Source organism: Pristiophorus japonicus, chromosome 20 (assembly GCF_044704955.1).
Source record: "Pristiophorus japonicus isolate sPriJap1 chromosome 20, sPriJap1.hap1, whole genome shotgun sequence".
NCBI lineage: Eukaryota > Metazoa > Chordata > Chondrichthyes > Pristiophoridae > Pristiophorus > Pristiophorus japonicus.
Window position 1 is genome coordinate 38,750,260 of NC_091996.1, and position 14,176 is coordinate 38,764,435.

Genomic DNA, 14,176 nt, shown 5'->3' on the forward strand with positions numbered 1-14,176 from the left:
CAATATATTCTACAGCTAAGAAAGTAAATAAAAAGGAACATTAAAATGTTGCTATAAACAGTCAGTACATTTATAATCTTACTGTGTCAATTGAACTGTCAGGAGCCACCTTTTTCGAAGGGGAACAGATTAGATTAGTTGCCAGAATTACCAACGGTTTTCATTTCCTGAATTAAATGATCTTTCTTTTCTCACTTGATCACAGCCAATATTTTACAAAGGTCTGGCAGGGTCACAGGTCATGCTGAGCAGCTTAGTGAACCAAGCACGTGCTATGCTGGATGAACAAGCCCGGCATCTCCTCAATGAGCACGAGCGGGCGACCATGGCCTACTACCTTGACGAGTACAAGGAGGACAATGTAACTGTTCAGGCCTTGGTTATGGCCCTCTTCGAGCTCCTAAACACCCATGCAAAGGTATGCTATTGAATGTTGTTTATAATGTCATTTTCGATCAAGCGGTTTGACAAATAGAATTGACCTTTCTTCCCTCGTCATTTTCTTCCAATTCTTCTTCAAATTACTGCTTCAGCTGAGAGCTATCAACCCGATTGGGGGCAGAAGAGAGACAATTTTGCAGATTTAACCACAGCAGGCAAAGTCTTTGCCTGAATTTGTACTGTTAGAAAGAGTCGAAATGATTTTGCACAACACGTTAGATCTGTCACTCCTTGACCTTGCCTTTTAAAGTGCCAACTTCAATTCATTAAAAAGACACAGATTGTAGGCTTTAAGAACAAATAAATAGTAATTGAAGCCAAATCTCCCACTGCTACTCATGAGAATTTCGAACACTGAGGTATCTGAACAATCATCTTTGTAATTCAGTTAGGTTTTAGCTGATTCGCTATGTGATGCAACCCTTGAGAAAAGTAGGATGACCTTGCCTTTTAAAGGCATTCTGTCTGGGGGCTAATTTTAGTTATAGTAAAGCAGGTTCAGAAATTAAACCTAATAGAAATAAATTCTTCACCTCCGATCCCCATTATTTTTTAGCTAAGGTTCTGCCATACCGTGCCCCATTTTTGCTCCAGAGAACAGAATTTGACCTCTTCCTGGGCATCTATCAGTTCCATACTTTCTGTTATGTATTAATGCTTGGGGGTCACCAGACACCAGAGGGCGTCGCAGTCGGAGATTATCGGGCTGTATGCATGTGGTATGTGTGCTTGGTCACCTGTATATAAGCTGGGTGGGTGTCTTTGTCACGCTGGCACTCTTGGGCTGGAATAAAGATGGATCAGGTTACACCTGAGTGAGATTACAGCGACCAGACTCTTGAGTCATTGCAATTGGTGACGAGGTAATTTAAGAAACTTCGCACGCACAATGGGCACGGTTGGAATCCTGGAGAAATTCATGGAGGGCGAGGATTGGGTGGATATTGTCGACCGCCTGGATCAGTATTTTGTGGCCAACAGCATTGAGGCAGAGGCCTACGCAGTTAAGCGCAGGGCAGTTCTCCTCACCTTTATGGTCCGAAAATTTACGGCCTCATGAAGAATCTTCTCTCGCCTGTACGTCCGGCAGAAAAAGGATAGGAGGAATTGTGTACGTTGGTGGGTAACTATCTGAAGCCACAAAAGGGGATCATCATATCACGCTACCGTTTCTACACACATGTTCGTGCTGAGGGCCAGGTCGTGTCGGGATTTGTCGCCGACCTGCGATGTCTTGCTGAGCCGTGTAAGTTCAGGAATTTGCTGGAAGATATGCTGCATGATGTTTTCGTGATAGGCATCAGCCATGATGCAATCCTCAGGAAGCTGTTGGCTGCGGAGACGCTGGATTTGAAAAAGGCCAGGCATGCATGATGACGGATGATAATTTGAGGCAGATATCTTCGACGAGTCGGAGTTCCACAGCAAGTACTGTAAACAAAATGGCGCCGCTCTTGGGCAGAGCTGCTTACGCGAAACCTGCCGCTGCTCAGAGCCCGCCAACTGGTTCAAACCAGATTTCACCCTGTTGGCATTGTGGGGGCAATCACCGGCTTCATCAGTGTCGGTTTAGACAATACTCACACAATGGATGTGCGAAAATGGGGCATCTTCACAGGATGTGTCCACAACGGAGCAAGCGTGGTGCGGCTCACCACTTGGTTGATGAAGACCAATTCAGTGATGGCCCGGATACGCCACCCGAGGAGGAAGTGAATAGACTGTATTCGTTCCTGAACAAAACCCAGCTGATAGTTGTTAATGTGAAACTGAATGGTGTGCCTATTTCAATGGAGCTGGACACGGGTGTGAGCCAGTCGATAATGAGCCAAAGGACATTCGACAAGCTGTGGGACACTAATGCTGCAAAACTGAAGCTGAGTCCAGTCAATACCAAGTTGCGCACTTACACTAAGGAACTCATACCGGTGCTCGGCAGTGCAGAAATCGAGGTGTCATATGACAGTGTGGTTCATGAGCTATCATTATGGATTGTCCTAGGTAATGGTCCAAAGCTGTTCGGCAGGAATTGGTTCGAGAAAATCAAGTTGAACTGGAATGATGTCAAGATGATGTCCTCGGTGGATACTTCGTGTGCTCAAGTATTAAAAACGTTTCCTCCTTTGTTTAAACCGGGCATTGGTAATTTTATGGGAACCAAGGTGCAGATTCAGCTGGACTCCAATGCAAGGCCTGTCTATCACAAAGCTCGTTCTGTTCCGTACATGATGAGGGAGAAGGTTGAAATTGAGCTTGACAGACCCCAGCATGAAGGGATCATATCACCGGTCGAGTTTAAGGAGTGTAGTAGTCCCATTGTTCCTGTGTTGAAGAGTGATGGCACTGTCAGGAATTGTGGAGACTACAAGGATACGATTAACTGATTTTCGAAACAGGATCAGTATCCGTTACCGAGGGCTGATGACCTGTTCGCCATGCTAGCTGGTGGAAAGTCGTTCATGAAACTGGATCTGACATCGACCTATACGACGCAGGAGCTTGTCGACACTTCAAAGAAATTCACCTGCAGCAACACCCATAAAGGACTATTCGTCTACAACAAGTGTCCTTTTGGGATTCGTTCGGCTGCAGCCATATTTCAAAGGAATATGGAGAGTTTACTGAAATCAGTTCCTAGAACGATCATGTTTCATGATACATTCTGGTCACAGGTCGCGACACTGCTGAACATCTGAACAATCTTGAAGAAGTCCTACAGCATCTGGACAAAGTGGGACTCAGGCTGAAACACTCGAAGTGTGTATTCATGGCACCTGAAGTCGAATTCCTCGGGAGGAAGATTGTTGCTGATGGCATCAGGCCCACTGATTCAAAAACCGAGGCCATCAAAAATGCACCCAGGCCTCAGAATGTGATGGAGCTGCGTTCGTTTCTTGGGCTACTCAACTACTTTGGTAATTTCTTACCCAGATTGATCACTTTACTAGAGCCACTGCATGTGTTACTAAGAAAAGGCGACAACTGGGTCTGGGGTGCGTCTAAAGATAGAGCCTTTGAGAAAGCCAAGAATCTGCCCTGTTCAAACAAGTTGCTTGTTCATTATGATCCATGTAAGCATCTTGTATTGGCCTGTGATGTTTCATCATATGGGGTTGGCTGCGTACTCCAACAAGCAAATGAATCGGGCAAGCTACAACTTGTTGCGTATGCTTCGAGAAGTCTGTCTAAAGTGGAAAGAGCTTACAGTATGGTAGAGAAAGAAGCTTTGGCCTGTGTGTATGGGGTAAAAAAAATGCACCAGTACCTGTTTGGTCTTCGTTTTGAACTAGAAATGGATCACAAACTACTCATTTCATTGTTTGCGGAAAACAAAGGTATTAATATCAATGCATCGTCCCGCATTTAAAGGTGGGTGCTGACATTGTCTGCCTATGATTACGTCATCCATCATAGACCTGGTACTGAGAATTGTGCCGATGCACTGAGTCGTCTGCCCTTACCCACAACTGAGATGGAGACGCCTCAACCTGCAGATCTACTGTTAGTAATGGATGCTTTTGAGAGTGATTGCTCAACAAGTTACTATCTGGACCAACCATGACCCTATTTTATCGGTTGTGAAACGATGTGTACTCAGTGGTGATTGGTCTGCCATACCTATGGCGATGCGTGAGGAGACCAAACCTTACAACTGTCACAAGGATGAGTTGTCCATTCAGTCAGACTGTTTACTGTGGAGTAATTGTGTAATCATGCCTAAGAAAGGTAGAGAAAAATTTGTAGGTGAATTTCATAGCACTCATCCTGGTATTGTCATGATGAAGTCCATTGCTAGGTCTCATGTATGGTGGCCTGGAATTGACTCTGATCTGGAATCATGCGTGCATCAGTGCAATACTTGCATGCAGCTAAGTAAAGTACCAGCGGAATCTCCGCTGAGTCTTTGGTCATGGCCATCCAAACCATGATCGAGGATCCACATTTATTTTGCGGGCCCGTTCCTAGGAAAGATGTTTTTTGTCATTGTAGATGCATTTTCTAAGTGGATAGAGTGTGTTATTATGTCATCCAGCACGTCTACAGCTACCATTGAGAACCTTCATATCATGTTTGCTACTCAGGGTTTGTCTGACGTTGTGAGCGACAACGAATCTTGCTTCACAAGTCTTGAATTCCAGGAGTTCATAAAACTCAATGGCATCAGACATGTGAGATCAGCTCCATTCAAGCCTGCTTCTAATGGTCAAGCAGAGTGTTTCGTTCAAACGACCAAGCTAAGTATGAAACGTGTAACTCAGTGCTCACTGCAGAGACGGTTGTCATGTATATTGTTCAGTTACAGGTCAAGACCTCATACACTTACTGGGGTTCCTCTTGCTGAACTACTGATGAAGAGAAATTTCAAGACCAGGCTTTCTCTTGTTCATCCTGATTTGAATGATCGTGTTGAAAACAGACGTCAAAGTCAGCAATGGTATCATGATCGTGTTGCCGTGTCATATGACATCTCGGTCAACGATCCAGTTTATGTACTGAATTGGTCAAGGTCCAAAGTGGATCGCCGGCACTGTTACAGCCAAGGAGGCTAACAGAGTGTTTATTGTCGTGCTCAAGAATGGGCAAACATGCAGGAAACATCTTGACCAGGTTAAACTGCGGCACACGGATGAACTGGAACCGAGTGAGGAAGATGCAGTCAGTGACCAACCAACCATTGTTCACTCATCAGAGAACTCTGCTGACATTACTGACTCTGAACCTTCAGTCTCTGATGTGGTCATGACCACTCCCATCAGATCGGCTACTCAGCCCTCAGTCTCAACGGACTCAGAACGCTCGCCCAGAGCCAAAGTTGAAATAAGACAATCAACTCAACGTGGATTGAGAACTGGTTGTCAGACAGGAAGCAAAGAGTAGGAGTAAATGGGTACTTTTCGGAATGGCAGCCAGTGACTAGTGGGGTACCGCAGGGTTCTGTGCTGGGGCCCCAGCTGTTTACATTGTACATTAATGATTTAGACGAGGGGATTAAATGTAGTATCTCCAAATTTGCGGATGACACTAAGTTGGGTGGCAGTGTGAGCTGCGAGGAGGATGCTATGAGGCTACAGAGTGACTTGGATAGGTTAGGTGAGTGGGCAAATGCGTGGCAGATGAAGTATAATGTGGATAAATGTGAGGTTATCCACTTTGGTGGTAAAAACAGAGAGACAGACTATTATCTGAATGGTGACAGATTAGGAAAAGGGAAGGTGCAACGAGACCTGGGTGTCATGGTACATCAGTCATTGAAGGTTGACATGCAGGTACAGCAGGCGGTTAAGAAAGCAAATGGCATGTTGGCCTTCATAGCGAGGGGATTTGAGTACAGGGGCAGGGAGGTGTTGCTACAGTTGTACAGGGCCTTGGTGAGGCCACACCTGGAGTATTGTGTACAGTTTTGGTCTCCTAACTTGAGGAAGGACATACTTGCTATTGAGGGAGTGCAGCGAAGATTCACCAGACTGATTCCCGGGATGGTGGGACTGACCTATCAAGAAAGACTGGATCAACTGGGCTTGTATTCACTGGAGTTCAGAAGAGTGAGAGGGGACCTCATAGAAACGTTTAAAATTCTGACGGGTTTGGACAGGTTGGATGCAGGAAGAATGTTCCCAATGTTGGGGAAGTCCAGAACCAGGGGTCACAGTCTAAGGATAAGGGGTAAGCCATTTAGGACCGAGATAAGGAGAAACTTCTTCACCCAGAGAGTGGTGAACCTGTGGAATTCTCTACCACAGGAAGTAGTTGAGGCCAATTCACTAAATATATTCAAAAGGGAGTTAGATGAAGTCCTTACTACTCAGGGGATCAAGGGGTATGGCGTGAAAGCAGGAAGTGGGTACTGAAGTTTCATGTTCAGCCATGAACTCGTTGAATGGCGGTGCAGGCTAGAAGGGCTGAATGGCCTGCTCCTGCACCTATTTTCTATGTTTCTATGTTTCTATGAAAGCCCCAGACCGTCTTAATTTGTAAAAAGACTGTTGTTAAGATTTTAAAAGGGAGATGTTATTATGTATTAATGCTTCGGGGTCACCAGGCACCAGAGGGCACCACGATCGGAGGTCATCAGACTGTACGCATGTGGCATATGTGCTTGGTCACCTGTATATAAGCTGGGTGTCTTTGTCACGCTGGCACTCTTGGGCTGGAATAAAGATGGATCAGGTTGCACCTGAGTGAGCTTACAGTAACCAGACTCTTGAGTCATTACACTTTGACCAGTCACACAAACGTGCAGAAGTGACCTGAAATGTGATTTTCTCTCGCCTCCAACTCTCTGTGAGGAACTCTCTGGATGCCAGGCAGTCATCAGAAAATGTATATTCACTTAGCATTACTATAAAAACATCAGATTGTTTCAAAAGTAGCTTGAAGTAGGACTGGATTCATTTGAAAATAAAGAGGACCTCACTTCTACAATTCAGCTGACATCTTCGCTGACACTTCTGAGAAATTCTTTGAAGTAAATGTCATGACAAAGAAATACAGGAGATTGGCTGCACAGTTCGTGTTGTACATATATGAAGGGGAGCTGTAGAGAGCAGACAACCTGGAACTTCTCCAAGAGTTTCTTTCACAGAACTGTCTACTTTCATTTTAAAAGTATGAAATCAGACAGAATAAAGAAATGTTACACTGCAAGGGTGGCCAGAGGACAGATGTAACATGTTCAGAAATATGTTCCTGTCTCTCTCGCTTTCCTTCGCTTCTTGTGGGTTTAATGGTCTGTCCAATCACCACTTCTGAGAAGGAAATGGCACATCTAAAGTGTTATTAGCAGAATTATTTTAAAGGGGCTTTTATCTTTCTGTAGTTGAAATTTGCTCTAGGGTGGTGGATTCAAGTTTTAAACTTCAATTACAACCAATATACTATGATCATAATATTGTGAATGGAGTAAGAGTTGATATAACTCACTCATAGTTATTGAGCATAAAAATCAAATGTGCGAATGCACAGGCACTCGGGATCAATATCCGAGAATTCCCTACTCCACACCATTGTGGGAGCACCATCACTACAAGGACTGCAGCAGTTCAAGGAGAAGGTCCATCTACACCAGCTCAGAGCAACCGAGCATGAGCAATAAATGCAGCCTTGCTGGCATTGCCATATCTCAAGAACAAATTTGAATGAGCGGTTAATTTTGCAAAACTCTGCTGTCAGAGCAGGTTGGAACTGGAGCTCCAATGCTGTTGGTAATATTCTTTGACCCAAGTTTGTATCTGTCCCGACCCCATACTGGCAGTGGGGTCCTGCAAAATCACTCCTCACTTGAAGTCATCCAAAACTTGACAGCCCGTGTCCTAACTCGCACCGAGTCCCGCTCACCCATCACCCACTGTGCTCGCTGTCCCACTCACCCATCATCCACTGTGCTGGCTGACCAGTGTCCTAACTCGCACCGAGTCCCGCTCACCCATCACCCCCTGTGCTCGCTGACCCGTGTCCTAACTCGCACCGAGTCCCACTCACCCATCACCCACTGTGCCCCATGTCCTAACTCGCACCAAGTCCCACTCACTGCCCCGTGTCCTAACTCGCACCCAGTCCCGTTCACCCATCACCCCCTGTGCTCGCTGACCCGTGTCCTAACTCGCACCGAGTCCCGCTCACCCATCACCCCCTGTGCTCCCTGACCCATGTCCTAACTCGCACCGAGTCCCGCTCACCCATCACCCACTGTGCCCTATGTCCTAACTCACACCAAGTCCCATTCACCGATCACCCCCTGTGCTCACTGCCCCGTGTCCTAACTCCCACCGAGTCCTGCTCATCCATCACCCCCTGTGCTCGCTGAGCCATGTCCTAACTCGCACCAAGTCCCGCTCACCCATCACCCCTGTGCTCGCTGACCTACATTGGCTCCTGGTTAAGCAACACCTCAATTTCAAAATTCTCATCCTTGTTTTCAAATCCCTCCATGGCCTTGCTCCTCCCTATCCCTGTAATCTCCTCCAGCCCCACAACCCTCGAGATGTCTGCGCTCCTCTAATTCTGCTCTCTTGAGCATCCCTGATTATAATCACACAACTATTGGTGGCCGTGCCTTCAGTTGCACAGGTCCCAAGCTCTGGAATTCCCTCCCTAAACCTCTCCGCCTCTCTTACATTTCTTTCCTCCTTTAAGATGCTCTTTAATAACTGCCTGTTTGACCAAGCTTTTGGTCATCTGCCCTAATTTCTCCTTACGTGGCTCACTCTCAAATTTTTGACACAACATTCCTGTGGCTCACCTTGGGACGTTTTACTTTGTTAAAGGCGCTATATAAATACAAGTTGTTGTTGTTGAATACACTAATCGTGTATAGGGGTAATTATGTAGGCCCCACTGCAAGTATTGTTTAGAGAATGGGGTTATAGCCCACTTCCAATTTGCACTCGCATCTACTGATCTACCACACCAGCAGTGCAGCCTTGAGTAACTATCCCTTGTGTGTGAATACACTTCACAATTGCAGCTTTCCCCCACCTGGAGTACATATTGGGAATTTATTTGCCTACCTCTCACAATTTTCCGTCCTCTAAAATTGAAGATCATTGGGAGCAACTACCCAAGTTCTCAAAAGTAAAATACTGTGGATGCTGGCAATCTGAAATAAAAACAGAAAATGCTCCAAAAACGCTCAGCAGGTCAGGTAGCATCTGTGGAGAGAGAAACGGAGTTATTGTTTCAGGGCGATGACTTTTCATCAGAAGTTATCAGGTCCTGACAAAAGGTCATTGGCCTGAAACGTTATCGCCACACAAGTGCCAGGCAATCACCATCTCCAACAAGCGAGAGTCTAATCGATATTCAACGGCATTATCATCGCTGAATCACCCACCACCAACATCCTGGGGTGGGTCACCATTGACCAGAAACGTAACTGGACTAGCCACATAAATCATAGGCAGTCCCTCCAACGAGGATGACTTGCTTCCACCTGAGTTCACAGATGTTTCAATGAAGGACCCGATGTTCCAGTCCTGAACTCCAATTGAAGGGTGGAAGATGCCTGAGGGTGGATTTTTTTAACGTGTGGTGACCGTTGCACATCAGCCACCACACAGGCTCGACAGAGATAGGCCTTTATCCAGTGGCAAGGGTTAACCAGGACGACTGGAGACCTGCTCTGCTGCACGGACCTAGTGCGCACACATATTGCAGTGTGGGCTGGCCCGTCCTGCCCCTGGGCCCTCGGCTCTTCTGGGTCCCGTACCCTCATTTGCCGCAGCTCCGCCACAATCTCCCACCGCATATATGCACCAAACATTCACCGAACCTCCGCCACAATCACTCACCAAATCTCAGCCACGATCCCTCAATGCTGCTCCGCCTTGATCACTCTGAATACTGGGGCAACAAGAGTGGTCCAGAGGCTGGGTATTCTGTGGTGAGTGTCTCACCTCCTGACTCCCCAAAGCCTTTCCAACATCTACAAGGCACCAGTCAGGAGTGTGATGGAATACTCTCCACTTGCCTGGATGAATGCAGCTCCAACAACACTCAAGAAGTTTGACACCATCCAGGACAAAGCAGCCCGCTTGATTGGCACCCCATCCACCACCTTCAACACTCACTCCCTCCAGCACCGGCGCACCGTGGCTGCAGTGTGTACCATCTACACGATGCACTGCAGCAACTCGCCAAGGCTTCTTCGGCAGCATCTCCCAAACCCACGACCTCTACCATCTAGAGGGACAAGGGCAGCAGGCGCATGAGAACACCACGCCCTGCAAGTTCCCCTCCAAGTTATACACCATCCTGACTTGGACATATATCGGCCGTTCCTTCATCGTCGCTGGGTCACAATCCTGGAACTCCCTCCCTAACAGCACTGTGGGAACACCTTCACCACAAGGACTGCAGCGGTTTAAGAAGGCGGCTCACCACCACCTTCTCAAGGGCAATTAGGGATGTCCTACAGAGACACAATAAATGCTGGCCTTGCCAGCGATGCCCACATCCTGGAGCGAATAAAAATAAAAACTCTGTTTCTTTCTCCACAGGTGTTGTCTGACTTGCTGAGTATTTTCCAGCATGTTCTGTGTTCATACCCAAATTCTCAAAATGCACTCCTGGTGGCCAGTTCCAAAACCAGGAGAGGGCACCTGGAAAAAGTATCCTCACGCTGGAATACAAGGTGTTCATAGATGGGAAAGAAATGAGATCAAGATAGCTTTTAGAAAATCTGAAATCCTCCCTCGAGAATAGATTGAATTACTAAGGCTCTGAGATGCTGCTTTGAAGATTTGTGGCCGTGACCTCTCCCTCACGCCAAGTTCTCAGTCTTGATCATGCTGTCAAAAGCAATGGTCAAGGCATGGGACCAGGCTGCCCGCTTCACCAGTTGACCCCAGAACTGCTCAAGAACTTAAAGAGGAGGATGGGGTGGGAATATAAATGATAGGTTGAAAACAGCGTTGGTGAGGCTATGTAGATGTTGATGATCTCCTCAGCCAGTGTCTCGGATTGCATTGCCTTGGAGTATACAAGGGGGATAAAATATAAATTCAACGAAGAATAATATTGTGATACAGGCAGATCTTGTGTGAATTAGAAGGTTGCAGCTTTCAGCGTATGAGCACATTTAACGTTGTAAACCTGTGGTCTGTACACGTGCTGCACATTTAACATTGTAAACCTGGCGTTGTACTTTATTGTCTTTAGTTCTCCTTACTCTCGGAGGTCCGAGGTGTCATCACACCTCAAGATCTGGATAGATTTGATAACATGGTACTGAAACGTGAGATTGAATCGATGAAAGCTCGCCAGAACTCTAGCACCGGCACTGACTCCTACTCTGTCATGTCCTACGGAGACACAGCCTCATCCTCCGTTAGTTACTTTACATCGACAACTCTCAGTTCAGCCAGGGTAAGTGTCCAGAGTAAGAACAAGGCATTGCTTAATGCTGTGTCTATTGTGCAATTCTTCAAAAACAGCATGCTGAAATACTTGCATTTTCTGATGTAAAGATTCACTGTAATGGTATGTATTAGGGTTGAGTGTAGTATCAAATCCACATGTTGAACCAATTTGAACTTAACCAATCAATCCAGAGCACATAACCTCAACTAGTTCAGTTTGAGAAAGTTTGCGATTCTTGCAGGATGGTAGATATTGTTTAGAAACCTGGGAGCAGATATAGCCCCGGAAGTGACTCCAGGAGGGCGCTAACTGGGCGCAAGAGACTTGTCACCCGGGTGAGGGGGGGGGGGGGGGACGCTGCCGCCTCCCGGGAAAATGCCCAGGAGTTTGCAGAGGTGCGGCCATGGCAGCACCGTGTCCGGCAGTTAGCGCCCCGGCTGTCGCACAACCGGCATTGACGTCATCACCGTGCGCGGTGACCCCTCGCTGTCCCACACCGACTCCTTAACACCCCACGGGGGAAATTGTCCCGCTGGCCGCGAGGCGGGCACAATTGGAGGTCAAGGCCAGCTTCGCGGGTCGCGAAGCTGGCTGATATCCGTTCTCAGGGCGGTGCTTAAAGGGGAGAGCGCCAACGCCCTGGGCCGCCATCTTTTTATGTCAGCCGACTCTCTGGTTGGCTCAACGATGGCGGCCCTAGCATGGTCTGGGCCTCCATTGTGCAGCCCAGCACTCGGCCTTGAGCGGTGGGCTGCAGGCCCGGTCACACGCTGCCCTGGTGGCCCAGTGTCGGCCATCAGAGGCCGTGAGCAGCGGCCCACCCCTTTAATTGAAGGGGAGGGGCGTTGAAGCGTGTTAACGCTACACAGAACGTCCGCGTAGCGCTGCTCCCTGGTTACCGCCCCCGAAGGGAGTGGAACGCGGGAGATTGCTCTCCGCTTCCTTTGAGGGGCGGTAAGGGCAATTTAGCGCCGGGCGCTAAAAGTTCCTGCCCCAGAAGGTTACTGCCCCCAATCGGGGCGCAGGGCAATTTCACCCCGCAAATCTTATCCACAAAAATATTAGGAAATCAGCCATATTTCCCTCAGACTGTCTTTAGCATAGCAGTGCCAGGGGTTTGGATCAGGCTTAGGTTTGTACTCAGCCTGGCTTGTTCCATCTGAAATCTACCCTATCCCCATCCAATCGTTAATTCTTCCCTACTCTTAACTTATCCTTACAGTATTGTTATCTCATCGTCATCCTCTGTTTATTCTTAGACTTGGCTCATTCATAGCTTATCCACATTTTAGCTCATTTATACTCTTTCCAGTCAATTCTCGCCATATCTATTAGCAAAGATATTTGCCTCAGAGTCTTAATTTTATAAACCTGTTTACATTGAAGACTTTGCTCCACGGTAAATTAAGTATTAATTTTGAAAAAAAACATTTATTGGGTTAGGTCTTGACTTAGTGCGATAGTGTAAGATGGGTGATAGAAGATCTGCATCCCATTCTACATCTCTCCCAATTTTTATTTGCATTGCAGTCAATGGGTTGCTGACTCGCTATCACCCATTTTGTACTGTCGCACAAGTCGTGATCAAGCCCATTGCCTCAGAAAATCTGATCAAACTTGCTGCAGTGGCCATGACTTCAGCTTTACATTAAAATCATTTCAACTTGCAGAGTTTTCCAGCATAGCATCGGAACAACTGTTCCATCAGCCTTGGAGTTGGCTGGAAGCCATAATACACATCAGTACAGCTGGTGTGTGTCCTGGCAGAGGAGAGGTACCTGGAAAAGTCAAGAAAATGACTAACAAATGTGGTATTCCGTGTTCATTTTTATTTATATATCCAGAAAGATTGATGTCTCATAGGAGCGTGGTGCTTTAATGGTACATTTTAGCACAAAAGAAAATGTAAAAGCAGATGGACCATTTGTGGAGAAAATGCAGAATTGCTTTTTCTGGTACAATACTGTTTTCAGCTCCTGTTCATTTGTGAAGAATACATTTATGACAATTTCCCCCAATTGGAACATCTCTTGGCTGCCGCTTCACTTTTTGTGTTATTCAGTTGCCCTCAATTTTTTTGAGCTGCTTTGTCTTGCAGCAGTACAGTGCTGTTTGCAGGGCGACCCGATCATTGATTGCCTGTGGTGTCTTCGCGCTAATACGTTTTTTGTTTCTTTTCTGCTTCCATTGAAATCTGATTATTACAGGAACGCTTGTTATGGTTAATAGACCTTATGGAGGTACAGTTTTTCCTCTGTGTGATCTTAAATGATGTGGTTTCCATAATAAAGGGGGGCTTGTTATGCTTAGTGCTTTGGAGCTGCTTCTCTGTGCAGCGGATCCTGTTTGCCGTTGACAAGTAGCACATGCTTGTTTTAATGGGCTTCTCTTGTCCGTCCCAGTGTGCTGTGTGGATTCTGCATGTTTCGTTTGTCGTTTTGTGTTTTACTTTACTCTGACCAGGAATATTTCAGCGCTTTGTAAGTCAACAGTGCGACTACTTTACAAAAAATAACGGCCCACAATTCGCCACAATGGCGATATTAGAACATAAGAAATAGGAGCAGGAGTAGGCCATAGGGCCGCTCGAGCCTGCTTCGTCATTCAATAAGATCCTGGCTGATCTTTGACCTCAACACCACTTTCCCGCCCGATCTCCATATCCTTTGATCCCCCTAGAGTCTAAAAATCTATCTATCTCAGCCTACTCAACGACTCAGCATCCACAGCCTTCTGGGGCAGAGAATTCCAAAGATTCACAACCCTCTGAGTGAAGAAATTCCTCATCTCCGTTTTAAATGGCCGACCCCTTATCCTGAGACAATGCCCCCTGATTCTAAACTCTCCAGCAAGGGGAAACAACCTCTCAGAATCTACC

General features: G+C 46.7%; 1 protein-coding gene across 1 annotated transcript in view; it reads left to right on the forward strand.

Moving 5' to 3' along the window:
• The window catches only part of whrna (whirlin a), a 263,734-nt gene that overhangs the window by 181,640 nt on the left and 67,918 nt on the right, over positions 1 to 14,176 (forward strand). The window contains exons 7-8 of the mRNA XM_070862779.1: positions 206 to 418; positions 11,098 to 11,304. Of these exons, the coding sequence (XP_070718880.1) occupies positions 206 to 418; positions 11,098 to 11,304 (420 nt within the window). The remainder of the gene's footprint in view (positions 1 to 205; positions 419 to 11,097; positions 11,305 to 14,176) is intronic.